This window comes from Hemibagrus wyckioides, linkage group LG06, assembly GCF_019097595.1.
Source record: "Hemibagrus wyckioides isolate EC202008001 linkage group LG06, SWU_Hwy_1.0, whole genome shotgun sequence".
NCBI classification, from domain to species: domain Eukaryota; kingdom Metazoa; phylum Chordata; class Actinopteri; order Siluriformes; family Bagridae; genus Hemibagrus; species Hemibagrus wyckioides.
Window position 1 is genome coordinate 30793824 of NC_080715.1, and position 17296 is coordinate 30811119.

Below are 17296 nucleotides of genomic sequence, written 5' to 3' on the forward strand. Positions count from 1 at the left end.
AGATAAGTATACCTTATTTATGTCCAGTAACCACTCTTTACAACCATGATGAGCAGAAAAGCATCTCAAAGTGCACAACACACAAAACCCTCCATGCAGATGAGCTGCAGCAAAAGATTAAATTAGATTTCAGTTCTATCAGCCAGGAACAGGAAGAAGATGTTTCAAAGGAAAAGCATCACCTGGTTTATTTCTACTCTTCAACTGCCCAGTTTTGATAAGACTGCTCCAATGTTCCTCAGATTCCATCCTGCTAAAGTGGAGATTAGTGATATTTAAAAAAAAAAAAACATGTAAACTGTGTGTTAATTTATGAGTTTAACACAGAGATTGCTCACTGAATCTATAGCCCAAGGACATTTTGTCATTCCTCTTAGCTTCTGAAGTTTTTTTTTTTTTTTCCAGAAGAATTTCATAGTAATTATGTTAGTGGTGAGATATTTGTGTGATTGTGCTGCCTAATTTTGTGTTGTGTGCCACATATTTTTGTGCCTGTGTGTCTTTGCCTCACACACAGTAAAGCGTCAAACCACATGTGTATAAAAATCTGGAGTACCCACAACCCTGAATCCTCCAAATTACTGTAGCGAGCACAGCCTGAAGTCCCTGGAGGTAGGAGGCGCAGTGTTTTGAAATGTAAACATCTGAGGCGCTTGTTTGTTTATATACAGAGCTTTGACTGCTGAAAGGCTCATTTACCCTGGGATGTGTCTGCAAACTCCCCTGGGGTCGGTGGTTTGTGTGTTAGTGGGAGAAAAGAGTGCATACAGGAGCAAAGAAGAGCTGCACTGGGTTGCTGAATGTTTGTTTATGCAGCAAAAAGACCCTCGTTTTACTCGCAGGCCGCTTCCTTGCAGCCGGACAAGGCTGCGGTGCTGAAACTAACAACCGGTTTGGTCAGGAAGGACAGGACTCGTTATTCTGACATCAATCCAAACCGGCCAGTTATTTGGTACCGCCTTAGGCACCTTGGCCCTTGTTTCTTTTTACTGCTGACTTGTGCAGGTTTGTAGCAACACCCAATTAAAATGAATGCATTACCAAGTTCTGCTTCAAAACTTTCCATTTGATTGGACATGACATCGGACATGTCGAGTGCAATTACACATTTTGCTGTTATTTCTTTACGGAAGTCAGTTGGATCACCAGGGTAAATGTGAGGCGTAGCTTGCCATGTCGTATCATGTTTGATAAACAGAACAACTCTCCTCACTTTGTTGCAGGTAAAACTCACATGCTGAAGAAAGAGTTAGTCGTTTGTTCAGAGTTTTGGCGCTTTATTCCTCGAACGGTTCCTCAGAGCCCATGGTGTTAATAGCTGCTGTTTAATTTCCGTCTCAATCGCTGAAATATCTTCTAATATCAGAGGCATATTTTCTAATAAATAGTCTGCTTAAAAAGAAGGCTGTTTATAACTTTTAGCAGCAGGTTCTTTTGTCACCACTTATTTTTCAGTGTTAGTACATATTTCTGCAGTAATTATCCCGTAGAGAGATAACACAAGGAGCTTGTTTAGAATTTAGCTATGTGGAACTACACAAGGTTTTCTTCTCACTTGGGCAAAGCCTTTTTCTTGTTTTGTTTTAAAAAAATAGAGGAAATATCACCATTTTCACTCATATTAGGGATGTTTTTTAAATGCATACTGTCCCTCTGTGCTACTGCTAGCTGAACCGTGCTGAAGTTAAGTACCAGCACTGAATTTGGATACGGTTTCTTGTCCAAGTAACACATGAGCCATGCCATGAGAATGTAGCGTCAGAGAAAAATAGCACAGGTGTGGTCCTGAAAGAATCGTCCTCTGGCTGAAGCTTCCAGTAGTGTTGTGACTGTCTGCCAAAGTTTCCTCTATTCAAAAAGAGGCAAGAAGGTTGCAGCTTGATGGCAGAATTGATGAACTCATAATCCAGGGCAAGTTCACAACAACTCTGTGTCTTGTGCTCTGTGGAAACCTGTAAGACAGACTGGAAGCTTTGTTTTGAGTAGCATCACTAGCCACAAGACCGTAACTATAACATTGTCTGATTGAAGACTGCCACACATCCTGCATGGATGCACACAGGATTTGTCTCTAAACCATGCCGATCTGCTCTGTTTGGTGGAAAACATTTATTTCTTACCATGTTCAGGTTCATTTTACATTTCATGTACTGTGAAAATACAATGTAGAATACACTCCACCACATGATCCCCCAAAAACCCTAAAATAGGGGTAAATATTCATTAAAAAGAAAAAAAAAAGAAAAAATTAAATGTTTCATGAGCTCCGTAAGAAGCTATATTAAAAGGAACAAGTGCTAAAATGTTAGTGCTTGACAGTCTTCCTTTCCTTTATTTAATAATTCAGCTGCATGTCTCAATAATTCATTGATTTGGCGTATTTTGCTGTCATTTTTTTTTTTAAAAATCCATCCGATTGAGGAAATTGGGAGGTTAATATATCCAAGCTTAGCTGTTAAGGACCTTCAGTCTCTGGCTTTAGCTGAGAGGATTTGTCTTTAGCATCTAGATCTGGTGTTCTCAATTGCGAGCCCAGTGCTGCTGACTTGGACCTTTCGTAAAGCTCAGCCAGCAGGAAGAGTGCAGTGCCAGAAGGATTAGAAGAGCTCAGTAGCAAAGACTGGCACACACAGTGCTGGAAGGGCTCGCTTATTCAGGGTCAACTCCAGGACTTCTGCTGGAAAAGCCAAGGAGGATCTGTCCATTAGCTGAAAGAAGGGATTGATGCATTTCTGTGTTGTTCGATGTTTCTGAGCCATCGATGCCTTTATTAGTGGTGTGTATTAGTGGAAGCATGGACCGGTTACATGTCACTAAAAGAACAGCACTAAAAGGATGTATTGCAGGTGTAGCTCTTACAAAATCCTAAAAAAATTTTTTTTTTTCAACAAAAGTTTAGCGAGACAAATTTAGACCAGTTAATGAGATGAGGCACAAGTTGATACCACCTGCAATATCCTGCGTAAAAGCAGAGCCGCTTCTGACCTCTACAGGGATTGGAAAAGTAATTGCAGTTGGCTAAACACTCGAACTCTGAAACCTAATAAAAAATAAACTCTCAGGAGCTTCTCTGCTTTTATTCCTTCTGTTTCGCCTGCTCTCGTTGTTCATTGACCTTTTGATAGCTGTGTGTGTTCAAGTCCATAAAACCTGGTATAAAACAGGAATCAGTGATGTTCCACCTCCCCCTCCAGGGCAGAGGAAGGCTAATGTGAGAACTGCAGGGAGAGAGAGAAAGAGAGAGCGTAGGGCGTCGAGAGGGCGAGACGCCAAGCACTGCAGCCGCTAATGGCGTACATTCAGTACAGCCTCGACCGAACTCCGATTCCTCCAATAAAACCCCAGTTCTCCATTCTTAGCCTGCAGAAAGTGACACTTTATTGACTAGCCATCGACCGCTAGGTACTCGGGATGGTGTTTCTCTCCCTCTCTGCCTTTTCCTCAGAGTCTTTCATCTCTGATCATCGCTCTGTCCCTAAGGCATTCTTCTCATGATGACTTTTTTTGGGTTTACTCTGTCTTGCGTTTCTTTGTCTCACCCTCTGCTCTCACCCTTTCCTTTACCTTCCTAGGTATCTCTCTTTTTTTTTCTTCTTTCTTATACTAAGCTTTTCCCAGCGAACATAACTGGCCCGAATTTAATGATTTTCTCTGCAATTTATCTCAGTTAAATTTACGTACTTTATATTGCTGGATCCGGAGCTGATCCCAGGAGAATTCAGTTAATCGAAGGGCATGAGGCAAAATATTATGTAAAATAAGCTTTTGACATTTTTAGATTAACCAGCTATTTGTGTCCATTACTGCTGATGACACAACTGGAACAGAAGAGTAGAAGCCTTTATTACTGAAATTATTTCTTTGCATATCCCAACTTTGGGTCAGAGCGCAAGATCAGCCATGATACAGCAACCCTGGAGCTGGGAGGGTTAAGGGCCTTGCTCAGTGGCCCAACAATGGCAGTGTGGTGGTGCTGTGGCTTGAATCCTGATCTTCCGTGCAACAACCCAGAGCCTTAACCACTGCCCCAAAATATGAAATATGAAAATATGAAAAGTTCACTATCTGGTGATTGGCGAGTGATGCAAATAAATCTTTAAGTTGTATTGTTTACCAACAAAGTCATAACCATCTGCTTTATTTTTGTTATGCCTTACCAAACAATTGTGATCATGCACACAGAACCAGTTTCCACCACTTTCCTCTACACACTCAGCATTATGCTTTGCACCAGTTTCAAATTTGATCAGATCTGGTCCATGTTGGAACTGAAAATGAGGATTTAATTTGTCTCCTTGTTCTCCCCCTCTAATCCACTGGAGAATGATATCCCAGTTTCGACCTCCTCTCCAGGCTTTGAGTGTTTCTGCCTGCTCTTGGCAGTTCTCTGCCATTTTGGAGCACTCCATGAGAGCCGGCATCTGACGGAGAAATGGGCCTCGGGAGCACTCCACGAAATGAGACACCCTCGCTCAGTGGCTCTCTTGTCAGCCGATTGCCGTAATTACATGTGCAAATGGATTATTGGCGACATTCTCGTGGTGTGTCAGGTGTGGAAAGGAAATGAGGCAAAGTGGTAAAAAAAAGTGGTTTCCTAGAATGCTGGATCTAGTGGGACTGGGCCACTTGTGAAGCTCTGAATGGGTCAAGAAGGAGGTTTAATGATACGTCTGTGCTGGGGAATTACTGTACTGTATCTGTAAGAACCAGATTGGAGTGTACTGGTTCTAGTCGCATCCTTGGAGTTTTTTTTATAAAATTAATTTGAAATATTAATTTTATTCACACACACGACACACATACACATAAGTTAAGGCTCAAGATTCAGATTAATAAAATCAACAGTATGAAGTTTAGCCTTTTCTTGAAACATTTTTTTTTCTTTTAGTAGGGTCTAGATCATCAACTTTAAACACACTTGCAGCTTGCTTCAGGGAAAATCGGAGCTAAAAAATGTTGACTGAGAATGGAAATTGTGTTATGTTCTTGCTGTGAATTTTAATATGATAATGTAACATAAAAGCAAGAGACAATTTTTAAAAAATGTATAAATAAATAAATAAATAACTCTAATAAAACGAAATATAAATGCAATGTTTGTATATTGCTGCATTATTGATTATAGTTGTAATTATTCTATTAATCACTTTAATCTAACAGTATGGCTATTACATTGGCACAAATTTAGCATGGAGTTTCTGTATTTTATGTACATTTTTAAGGGTTTTTTGTTTTGTTTTGTTTTGTTTTGAATAGTATTTTATATTCAAATCTATTTTGAGGTTAACAATCTGTAATTTCTTTTGGCTAATACAACATTAGCATTAGGAAGTGTACACAGAACACTGCATCGATTGTACAAGTTCATAGAGCTGCACACAAAAAAACTACACTCTTGCCTTCCTTCTTACTATGAAGGTCATTTTTCCCAAATGTCTGCCACACTGTCTGCCAGATAACCAGGTAACACCCATTCATCACATGTATGACAGATTTTGTGAAGCTCTATCATCTTTCACTCTGTGTCACACTCGGTCCTTTGTTTCATCACATAAACAACACGTCGCTCGCTTCCATCACAGGAAGTCAGTAACATTTACACATTTACTTCCTTCATGAATCCTTTGAAATTCAGGGCTGTGTCTCATTTCCAAATGTTCCTAATTCCTCCGGCAGTGCAAAAAGTAGAAATGAGTCGCTGCTGATATCAGTCGAGTTGAAAGCATCATAAATCATTAAGGGTAAAAGACATAAAAGAAAAAAAATTCATTAAAAAAAGAGTATGGTCATTGCTAAATATAAACCACGGAAGCAATTATCTACGGAAATGTTTTAATCTCTAATGAGCATCAAAGAGTGTTGACCTAAATGTTAAATGCAGCTTAGCGTAGCCTAGTTCGTCCGTTGCCAGCTTTGCAAACCCCTCGACTCTTAATTCTTTAAATGGAGCAGTGTGGGATGAAAGCAGCGGGGTGGGCGATCGACCAAGCTTCTGGTCAGCAGAGATCAATACCAAGAGAGCAGCCATCTAGCAGCAAGGAAACGGGGATAATTGTTACAGCTTCTCTGTTCCCTCATTTTTCTCTCATTCCTCCGATCCATGGGATTTGCCCTGCCCTTGGGGAAAAGCAACATACCTATTTTAATAAGCTCTGCTCGAAGGCTGAAGTGTAGATTAGTCGCTAAGCCTAAGGCGGCTCAGTCCGCATGTCAGACGGCGCTCTGACTGGATGCGGTGAGTTTTAACTTTAACTTTAAATGGATCGTTCGGCTTCGCAGCTCGGAGCGTGTGCATGGACTTATCGATCTCGAACCAGACAAAACTGCAATTGTCATCTCTGCAAATGGCACTTGTGTCAGCAGGGTGCTGCACGAACAAATAATATCAAGTCATTTCAAATAACACTAATACCGGATTGAGTCGCAAATCAATTACCGGCACGTTTCTAATAGAATAATACAGCATTTAGAGTTTAGTTTCAATTCCAGTTGCAAGGACCTCGCCAATATCGGATTTAGCGAGCTGCAGAGTGGAATGACACTTCTGTGGTTATTTGATTTGGTAGAAGAGATTGACTGGCTGTTATTTGAAACATTCTTTATTTTATTTTCTCTTTTTTCTTGTGATGGTGATGGATACTTGCCCTTTTGACCAGAAAGGACAATCTGAGGTATTTTCAGCCCTGTGGTTATTTCAGTATCATTTCCATGGCTCTAGATGGCTCTCCTTCTGCTCCCTGTAAAAAAAAGGGTGGAAAAAACCATGCAGTTTTGAAGGAAAAAATGTTTTGTGCCTTTGAGAATGTTATTAGAGGAGGTTCATGCCCCTTTCCCCAGATACTAAACCTGATTACAGGTCAGGACGCATGGATATCTCATATTAAATCAGCACCTTATCACAATCTTATCAGGTTCTGCCTCAGGAGATGTTTATCCACGGATTCTCAAAATGATTTTTTTTTTAATGCGTCTCTTTTGGCCGAGGAGTGGCAACTATATGTAGTGCCTGTATGTATAGCTATAGGAGGAGTTCCTTTCTTTGAGCATCTGCACTTTCATAGTCTTTTGCTGTGACCTTGTGACCTGCTGGAGATGTGTTCTGGTTTGGCATCTCATCAACAGACAGACATCACGACACACAAGTCTCAGTTTACAACCAGAACAGTGACAGATAATCCTGATCATGATCAGGGACTTACTAAAACTGTTTGCTCTGCCAAATCCTGTAGACGCAACAAGAGCTGAAACAATAACAGAGGGTCAAAGAATAACTTTTAGAAAGACAAAACTGAAAGAAGAAAACTTTTCACTTTTAATCTGGCAAAGATTTAGCAAACCTGCTGATTATGTCTACAGGCATCTGTGAAAAACAAGGTCCAAGACTAAAATCCAGGCCATCAGATAGACCAAACAAGCTCACTTACCATCCAAACAGACAAAGCTTTCTTCATATTTATAAACATGTGACAGAAAAGTGCACAGTGACACAGACACGATCAACCAAAAGGTTACTTCTCCCTCCTTCTCTGATTCTCTCTCCTTTAGTTTAAGTCTTTGAAATAGAAATATCACCTCTAATAGAGGCTCGGGATCAGCAGGGGGTGAGCACAGCCTTCAAGAAGAGAACACAATTTAAATTCCACGGCGTGTGTGATTGCTTTTCCGCCAGTCCACCGATGTGGGCCGATATGTGATAGCGAGCGGCCTTAAGCTCCAGCCACTCTCGGGAAGTCGCCGTCTGAGCGACAAGTCAGAACTCATCAGGATGAAATGAGCAGAGAGGCTAGAAAAGGATCAGTGGGGGATTTGGACTGGGCTTGAGATCAGCGAGAGACAAAGAGGGAATTGGAATTGTGCCTTGCCGCATCTCCTCTGTCCTTTTTCACCTCACTTGAGAAAGACCTCCCATCACTGCCTGCCATTCTGGATAATTATTACCCATTGCATAATATGTACTTTATTTGATTATTTAAAATTGACTCTTGTCCTCTGTGTGTGTGTGCCTCAGCAGGGAACGAGGGCTCGGCGGAGAACGGACAGAAGGAGACATCCACCTGCGATATCTGCCAGTTCGGCGCGGAGTGCGATGTGGACGCAGAGGATGTATGGTGAGTCAGATAAATCTGAAAAGCTTCAAAAACTTTCATGCTGTAGATTTTTTAAGATTGTGATTGACCAGGGTTTTTTTGCATGTCTAATAATGTTGTGTTAGGTGCAATAGTGGAGCAGGTGAGTGGACTGTTTGTTTGGCCACATTGGTGACTTGCTCTGGTTTCCTCTGTAGGGTTGATGTTACAATTGGCTTTCGAAGGCGTTACAAAATACCAGAGTGTAATCAAAGCCTAAATTGTGTGTAGTTACAGGTCACACTTTACAACTTGATGTTCTTTGGGCTGCTCCCTGTCCGGGGTCGCCACAGCGGATCCACATATTTCAATTTTGGTACAGGTTTTACGCTGGACACCCTTCCCAATGCAACTCTCCCATTTTATCTGGGCTTGAGACCAGCACTGACACTTAACCTCTGAGTGGCTGGGTTAGTTTTCTGCCCAGGAATCGAACCCTGCCTGCAGCAATGAAAGCACTTGATCCTAACACTGGACAAACAAGGGACACTTTACAACATGTTATTACACTGTAAAATGTTTTACTTTTTTATTTTTTCATTCTAGAAGTAAAAATTTAATGATGGTGTAGAATGAAGGAAGGAAGATTATATAAAGAGCAACAATGAAAATACAGAAAAGCTGACATGGAAATAAAGCAATAACAGTAATGGCTGCAGGTTATATATCAAATCAATATATCAAGTGCAGTAAAGCAATAGTTACGTTTCTAGATGTGTACATATGTGGACAAAATTGTTGGTACCCTTCCATTATAGAAAGAAAAACACACAATGGTCACTGAAACTGACAAAAAAAAATTTACTTAAAACTGACTAATGAAAAATTCAAAAGACATTTCTTTTGAATTGTGGTTCAACAAAACTGGCCTGGACAAAAATGACGATATCCTAGGAAAATCCCCTAGGAAAGATTTTAAGCCCTAGCTAGTAAGAACGTTAAAAACATCATGCTAATGCATGAAGTCATTCACTGTAGGTCCTGATTACCGCGTCTTGTGTTAAGAGAGGTTTATTCAGGCAGCATAGGTACCAAGCCAAGTAGTGGATCTAATTGGTTGGACTCCAAGGGCACCAACAGCTTTTCCGAGTACTCAGGACAAACTGTCTGCCATTAACCCCCCGATTTGATATGACACAGCAGGGCATGCCATCTTGCAGCTGGCTGACAAATAAATTCGTTGCACTTAAGTAGCCAGTGATGAAACCAGAGAACAAAAATAACTGCAGTTCCGAGCAAAGGTGCATCATCAACCAATAAAAAGATGCCACTAAACAACTATAACCATAAAGCTAAAAGGCTATTCACTGATTTGCTCAAAGATTGTGTTTGAGTGGTTCCAGTGTAATAAGATGAATGTTCTTGCATGAATAGTCCCGAATCTATGAAATTTTGCACATTTACTATTGATGTACATGGATCTGAAGACTACTTGAACATGGATCTGAAGATGACATCTATGCGTTATATTTCATTTTTGCATAGAACTAAGCCGCCTTTGTATCAGTTCACTTCAATAACATAAAAGATTCAAATCCCTGTGAATCGACTCTTTTGAGTTGTACTAGGCAGTTTATTTCTAGCACATGATCACTTTAGTAGGTTCCTCAATAGCACCTTTTTGTGAAGGTGTCACATTGGTCTCCGAATGCTGCCGCTTTGAAACCGAAAAACTGACGTGAGCTGTATGATTGATTAGCAGAGGTATTCAAGGATATGCAGGAATGAGGGGAATAATGACATGTTTTCATCTCTGTAAATGCATCCAACTTTGAGCTACATCATCAAGAGCTCATTGATATTCAGCAGGTTTCACAGCCAACCCTTGTCTCGCAACAGCAGGCAATCAGCACAATCAAGCCCTATAGAGGTCATCAGACATTCAGCTTTGCTAACAAAACTTGTCAGTGGGATTTTTTTTACAAGTAATTATTTTGATCGTGTAACCAGCTGATTTGTATTCAAACTTCTTGGAACCAGATCAGCTGAATGATTCGTATCACAAGATGAAACGGATTGACATCAATGGGGGAACATCTGAACACAGTAATCCTGCTGTGTTTAGAGCACTGCTACTTCTGTCTGTCTGTCTGTCTGTCTGTGTGTGTGTTTGTGTATGTGTGTGTGTGTGTGTGTGTGAGAGAGAGAGAGGGAGAGAGAGAGAGAGAGAGAGATACTAGAGACCCCAAGTTCACTTGGAGCTTGTCATTGTTTTAACAGACCATAGGGAAACAGTAACTATATATAAAAAGAGACATGCAAAGTATGACAAAAACATCATATCATGATACTTGAAGGCATTTCTGCAGTATACGATAGTGTATGTTTTACACTAAGATTTAGCTTTGTTAAAAGAAAGAAAGAAAGAAAGAAAGAAAGAAAGAAAGAAAGAAAGAAAGAAAGAAAGAAAGAAAGAAAGAAAGAAAGAAAGAAAGAAAAATTCTCAGAAAAAGCTGTAGTGTGACATCATTTACCGTGATCAACAGCGCGTTTGTGAAGCCGGTCTCACTAACTGCAATCATGTGTCATTTTATCATCTCAAAATTTACAAACACACACACACAAACACACACACACACACATTTACGGCCCTATTGAGTAGTGAGAAGCATCGAGTTAATAAAAGATTTTTAATAGAAAATTCCAGCTGATGAATCCTGCGCATTATCAACTCCAGCACAGCCACTGAAGTTGTTTTGCCTCCTGAAAGTCAGGGATATGGATTTGGAGCACACCCTCCTCCTTTATTAAGGCCATTAGGGAAACTTCTGAGTGTTCTCTGATAAGCCTGTTGGCTCTGTAGAGCAGTTTCTCGAACCAGCAGCAAGGGAGAAGAGCATTTTATTGGTAATGGAAATGGGCTGGTTTCAGACGTGCCTTCCCCTCAGCAGCCTCTCTGCTCAAAGCTCTCCCAGGGGAATTGCATGTTGGCCTTGGCTAAGATTTAAACTGTTATAGAATTAAATCGCCAAGAAGCAGCGCAAGAGCAGAGATATTACGCCTCAACAGAACGAGACAGTCTCTCCCTCCCTCTTTCTCTCAGCCGCTGAGTGATCATCCGATTCCAGTCGTTTATGCCGGATCCATAGGGAAGGTCCCCCAACGCAGACGAACTGAGGATGACTCACTCACCTCTCTTTCCCTCGCTGTGTCTGTTTCTCTTGTTGTGTCTTGTAACTCTCTCTCTCTCTCTCTCTCTCTCTGTGTGTTTCTCTGTGTTTCTCTCTCTCTCTCTCTCTCTGTGTTTCTCTGTGTTTCTCTCCCTCTGTCTCTCTCTCTCTCTCTCTCTCTCGCTCTCTCTCTCTCTCTGTGTGTTTCTCTGTGTTTCTCTCCCTCTCTCTCTCTCTCTCTCTCTCTCTCTCTCTGTGTGTGTTTCTCTCTGTGTTTTTTCTCTCTCTCTCTCTCTCTCTCTCTCTCTCTCTCTCTCTGCCTGTCTCTGTCTATCTGCCTCAACCCTTTCATTATTTTTGTGTCATAATATCTCTGCTTCATTCCCCCCTCTCTCTTCTCTCTCTCTTTTCAAACTGCTGCTCTTGAATTGTCCTCATCCTCTCTCACTTTCTCTTTATTAATCTCTCAATTTCTGTCTTCAGTCCAGCTTTTCTCATCCCTTCTTCACTCTCTTTCTCTCTCTCTTCAAACTGCTGCTCTTGAATTGTCCTCATCCTCTCTCACTTTCTCTTTATTAATCTCTTATTTTCTGTCTTCAGTCCAGTTTTTCTCATCCCTTCTTTTCTCTCTCTCTCTCTCTCTCTCTCTCTGCCTGTCTCTGTCTATCTACCTCAACCCTTTCATTATTTTTGTGTCGTAATATCTCTGCTTTATTTTTTCTCGTCCCCTTTTCTGTATCTCTCTCTCTCTCTCTCTCTCTCTCTCTCACTCTCTCTCTCTATCTATCTATCCATCTATCTATCTCTGTCTCTCTTTCTCCGAGTGTGCAGTGACAGAATTACAGCAGGAAACAATGGAACGGGTGATTTGAAATGAAATCAATGCTCTAAGCTGCAGTAATAACGTTTTTATATGTCTGTTCACACACAGCTCGAGCCTCACAATGAGTGCTTTGTAAGACAAACCAGACTTTGTTTACGAAGATGGCACTGGTCAGATAGAGAGTGTGTGTCCTTGTTTGTGTTTGTGTGTGTATGTGTGTGTGTGTGTGTTTGTGTGAGTGGCTGTAAAAGGACAGGTGGACCAACAGGAAGCCTGCTGGCGAAGTTTAGATAACAGGGAAACCACATGGCTCTTACAAATCAATAAGACATATCCCCTCACTCAACCAGATAAACACACAGTCTCTCTCTCACACACAAGCACACACACACACACACACGAAGAGATACACACATAAACACAGATAAAGCTGCCACACAAATACCCTGAATTACCGAGGAAATTTAAGCCCTGCAGAAAAACGTGTCATTGACAGTTTTTCTGTCTCACGTCTCACTCAAACACCTAAATTCTTGCCCTGTGTGTCAGAGAGAGAGAGTGAGAGAGAGAGAGAGAGAGAGAGAGAGAGTTGTTGACGCAGTGCAGTAGCAGTAGCACTAGTGTTTCAAGAAAGTGAGAGGCAACATTAAATATTAATACTCCAGACACATTATCCTTTATGACCACCACAGACGGTCACTCAGGAGAGCAAGAGTCTCCTAGCCATGCATGTGTGTGTGGTGTGTGTGGGGGGGATCTGAAACCGTTTATGCTGTAGTTCAACTTTGATTTTTGTGTATGCCTTCAATACAAAAATGGAGTGGTGGGAAACGGAGAAAAATAAAATACTATAGGCTGCCAGCTGTACATATACATATACATTTTTACATATACACTCACCACCTGTGCCCCTGCTCTTCCATGCAATTATCCAATCAGCAGGTCATACAGCAGCAGCGCAATGCATAAAATCATGTAGATTCAGGTCAGGAGCTTCAGTTAACATTCACATCAATCATCAGAATGAGAAAAGTCTGATCTCTTTGACTTTAACCGTGGCATGGATGTTCACACACAACACACAACAGCTTCTAATGGTTAGTAATAATGTAGCAAAACAACAAAAAACACTGTTGTGAGTGTCAGTTCTGTGGGTTCGTGAGAATGAGGTAAACAAACAGGCCTTAGTGGTTAAGGTGTAGGGCTACTGCTCAGAAGGTTGTGAGTTGTTGTGAGTTGTGAGTTCGTAGGTCCACCAAGATGCCACTGCTGGGCCCCGGAGCAAGGCCTTTAACCCTCAAATGTGCAGTTGTATGAAATTAATTGTAAGTCACTCTGGATAAGGATGTCTGCCAAATGTCGTAAATGAAACTCACATATGCACTCTGTACAGCTGTGGTGAGCTAGAAAAAATCTCAAAATGCACAACATCAAACAAGATATAACAGCAGCAGAGGCTAAACCTGAGTCAGGTTCGAGCTGGAAGCTGAGGTTACAGAAGAGGTTGAAGATTGAGGATCTTTAGATTTCTCTTCTTGACTGATAGGATTAGGTCACTAATGTGGTCTTCTTCCGATGATTGATGTGAACGTTAAGTGAAGCTCTTGTCCTGTATCTGCGGGCATCCTGAATATACGTTGTGCTGCGGAAACATGATTGGCTGACTGATAAAAGAGCAAGTGTATAGGTGTTCCTAATAAAGTGGATGGTGATCATCAGCATTTGCAACTCACTGATATTGCATTCACATGTTCCTCTGACCTAGAAGGAAATGCTTTATATTAATAAGTGTCATAATTGTCTCTGTACACTTTATTAATAATCTAAGCTTTTTGCTGCAGTGTTTCTTTCCACATACATGGATTAAAATAGTTAGCTTTTAGGTAAGAAGTGTCAAGTGTGAGGGCTTTGCAGCCGTCAGAGCTGTAACTTAATCCCTCCATGTTCAAGAGTCCTTGCTAATTAGACAAGCTGCAATTTTGTGTCTTATTCGCTTCAAGAGAAAAAATAATAATAAACGGGTGATAGTTTATAGCTGCTATAACGTAAGTGATAACAGGAGCTCATTTGTTTCATGGACGTTTCACATCATTAAACATAACGATAAACTGATAAAAACCCAAGACATGCTGTTCTTAATTAATAAAAAGTTGTAAAATTTGGCTGTAGGATATATAGAACAATATAAAACACTCTGCTGTTATGGGGAAAGAAAATTAAGCTCAAGTATGGCAACAGAAAAACAGGCTTTTCCCGGTTTATCGTTGTTTTAAACCCTGCTTTTAACCCCGGGTAGAGGAACCTTTCACACAAATAATTTAGAAACTGGGTTATAAAGCAATTTTTTTTACCCGCGGTTATACAACCCTGCTCTGGAGCTTTCAAAATATTAACTCCACAATGTATACAGTATGAAACGATGTTACTAGACGCTTAGCAACACAGACAGCCAATCAGACACCGAACAGCGCCTCTGTGCTGCATATCACATGAAAAATAAAAACAGCTCGGTAGAGTTAGGCGGCAAAACACTGAACACTCTGTGATGAGTGAAAGGGAAGTACGTCACACTGAAAAAGCTTGATATCATCGAACGGCTGGTCAACTACACTACAAACCTAAAAAGAGCAAAACAGATGATAAAACCGGGATAAAACCTATCCCGCAGACCTGAACTTTATTTTCTCACTGGTGTGAGACAAGACATTATTTAAAGGGTGCTGTATTTATCCAGTCACGGTTGTTTATATGCAGATATACAAAAAAGAAGCCAGGGTTTAGGAATGTACAGTGTGAAACGTCAGATGATGAAGATTATGGTTGTTAATTGTTAAGCCCACAGAACGTATGAGCAGTGTTAAACCTTAAGAGTTTACTCAGAGTCTGCAATCACCAAAAGGAAATACTTTAAGTGTGAAAAGTACTAAAATGCTAACTTAGCTGACTTTCCTCTTAATTCCTCTCAGGAACTACAGCAAAACTGATAGGAAAGTGACGTATTAGTCTGGACATACAGCAGCTCCTGAGTGAGTTAATGCTGTCAATAGTAGTAGCTCCACAGCTCCAGTGCTTATGCACATTGATTGCTGCTGCTATGCTAGCTGTCTGCCATGTTATTTTTAGATACCCAGTCTCCCCAAGTCGAGTTTCTGAGAGACAAGTGGAGAAAAATATTAACAGCTTTTATCTGTTTTCATGGATGAATATGTTTTTGTAGTCAGTGAGCATTATGATAATTTTTCTAGTGTTAAAAATGAAGAATATTCTTCCACCATGGATTTGCTAAGAGTTTTGTGAGGGACAGAATAATAAAAAATGGCACATTTATAATTACAAGGTCAAACGGTTGGCACTGTGCAGCGCAAAGCATTCAAGGTTCCTCTGAACTTATTTTTTCATAGACATTTTTGCTGAGCATGCAGGATCTCTTGGTCTACATCCAAAACTGCACATTACAGTACAAAACTGCATGACAGCATAGATTCCTGCAGGTGCCATAAGTGATGAAGTTGTATTGCATAAAACTTCAGTTCAGGTTTTATTCTGCAATTTACATCAACCAAAAACTTCAATATCAATACCATTTCAATATCATACATTCATCATGATGAATGAGCTGCACTTCTAGTGACACATGCTAGATTAAAACACTCGAGGGCATGCTGTTTTAGGAACATAATCAGTGGCAGTGAAGCTTTTCTACCAAACTTCATAGTGCTATTAGCTGATATACTGGATAATAAAGCTGCTACTTCACAGTGATCACTTTCCAATATAGCAGATCCTAACATAGCTCTCAAATTAAAAAAAAAAAACATATTTGAAACTGTACAGAAGTTACCTTGGCTTTGTTCCTACAATCAAATCTCAACTATGATGCTTTTCGATATAATGCAATCCTTCTCTGCTCTATAGCTTAAATATAAGACATTATTCTGGATCAGATTTTATATTTCCTTGATTTGGTCATTAATACCAGGAGCGTGTATAAGACTGGTGCATGTGGTAAGTGACATCACAGCTATCATTTAACGCAATAAGAGAAGCTGTCAGAGTTTTAAATTTAGTTACTTTGAAAATGTCCAAACAACCGTATCAGGAACTAAGAGACTTAAACAGTGTTCCACCATGACAGTGCCCCTGTGCACAAAGCACAGAGCTCCAAGAACACATGGTTAGGTTGACAAGGTTAAGGTTAAGGAGTGGAAGAACTCAAGTGTCCAGAGTTCTGACTCTGACTCAACCCCACTGAACACCTTAGGGATGAACTGGATCTGGAGCCTCATCAACATACCAGCATCGGTCTGATCTCACTAATGCTGAATGAACATGAAGCCCCACAGCCACTCCAACATCTAGTGGAAAGCCTTCCCAGAAGATAGGAGCTTATTATAACGGTGAAGGGGAATAAATCTGAAATGAGATGTTCAACATGGACATATGCGGTGGAAATTGTGATGGTCAGGGGTGCACAAACTTTTGGGCCCACTTGGGTGTATTTTATATAAACCAACTGCTAGCGTAATTTAAACCACCCCGATCCTGAGCAGGCGGTTACTAAGGATGAATGAATTGGTATGAACACAAACTGTATGTTTACATTTGTGCCATTTGGCAGATGCCCTTATACAGAGTGACTTACATTTTATCTAATTTTTTATACAGCTGAATAATTGAGGGTTAAGGGCCTTGCTCAGGGTCCCAGCAATGGCAACTTGGTGGGCCTGGATCAGTAGTCCAACACCTCAGCCACTAAGCTACTACATCCCCCCAAATCCAGTTTAGAACAATTTGTCTGGAATTAATGTATTCATATTCAGTTATACTGACTCTTAACTCTTAAGTTATACTATTGCACATTTTGAGAATTAATCATAATTAAGCTTCTGATTCTCAGTGCATGAAACAAACACTTAATGACCAATGCAGGATACACAGAATTAAAAAAATCATGAAATACATACACACAAAACTTTGTAGAGTCTTACTTACTGCTCCTCCTGCCCTATTTCTCAGTCTCTTCCACACACACACTCTTACACACACATCCAACCCCTCATTACATCCTCACTAATGAAGGCTTGTGTGAATAAGAACAGCAGCCAGAACAAGTGTTGGGACCTCAAAGCCAGCAGAACTCGTAAGCCAGTACTCTCCGCTAATCCTCCTGCCCTCAGCCGATGACCTCATCACGGCTCCATTACACCATGTTATCCTGTTCAATTCGCGTCCACTTC

At 40.6% G+C, this 17296-nt stretch overlaps 1 protein-coding gene across 2 annotated transcripts in view; it reads left to right on the plus strand.

The window, feature by feature from the left end:
• Positions 1-17296, plus strand: part of tmeff2a (transmembrane protein with EGF-like and two follistatin-like domains 2a) — a 98712-nt gene that overhangs the window by 71646 nt on the left and 9770 nt on the right. Inside the window, exon 5 of one of the 2 annotated variants that reach the window (XM_058393454.1) lies at positions 8012-8108. In XM_058393454.1, coding sequence (XP_058249437.1) covers positions 8012-8108 — 97 coding nt within the window. Of the gene's footprint in view, positions 1-8008; positions 8109-17296 lie in introns of both variants that reach the window. The other variant, XM_058393453.1, reaches the window with a different exon arrangement.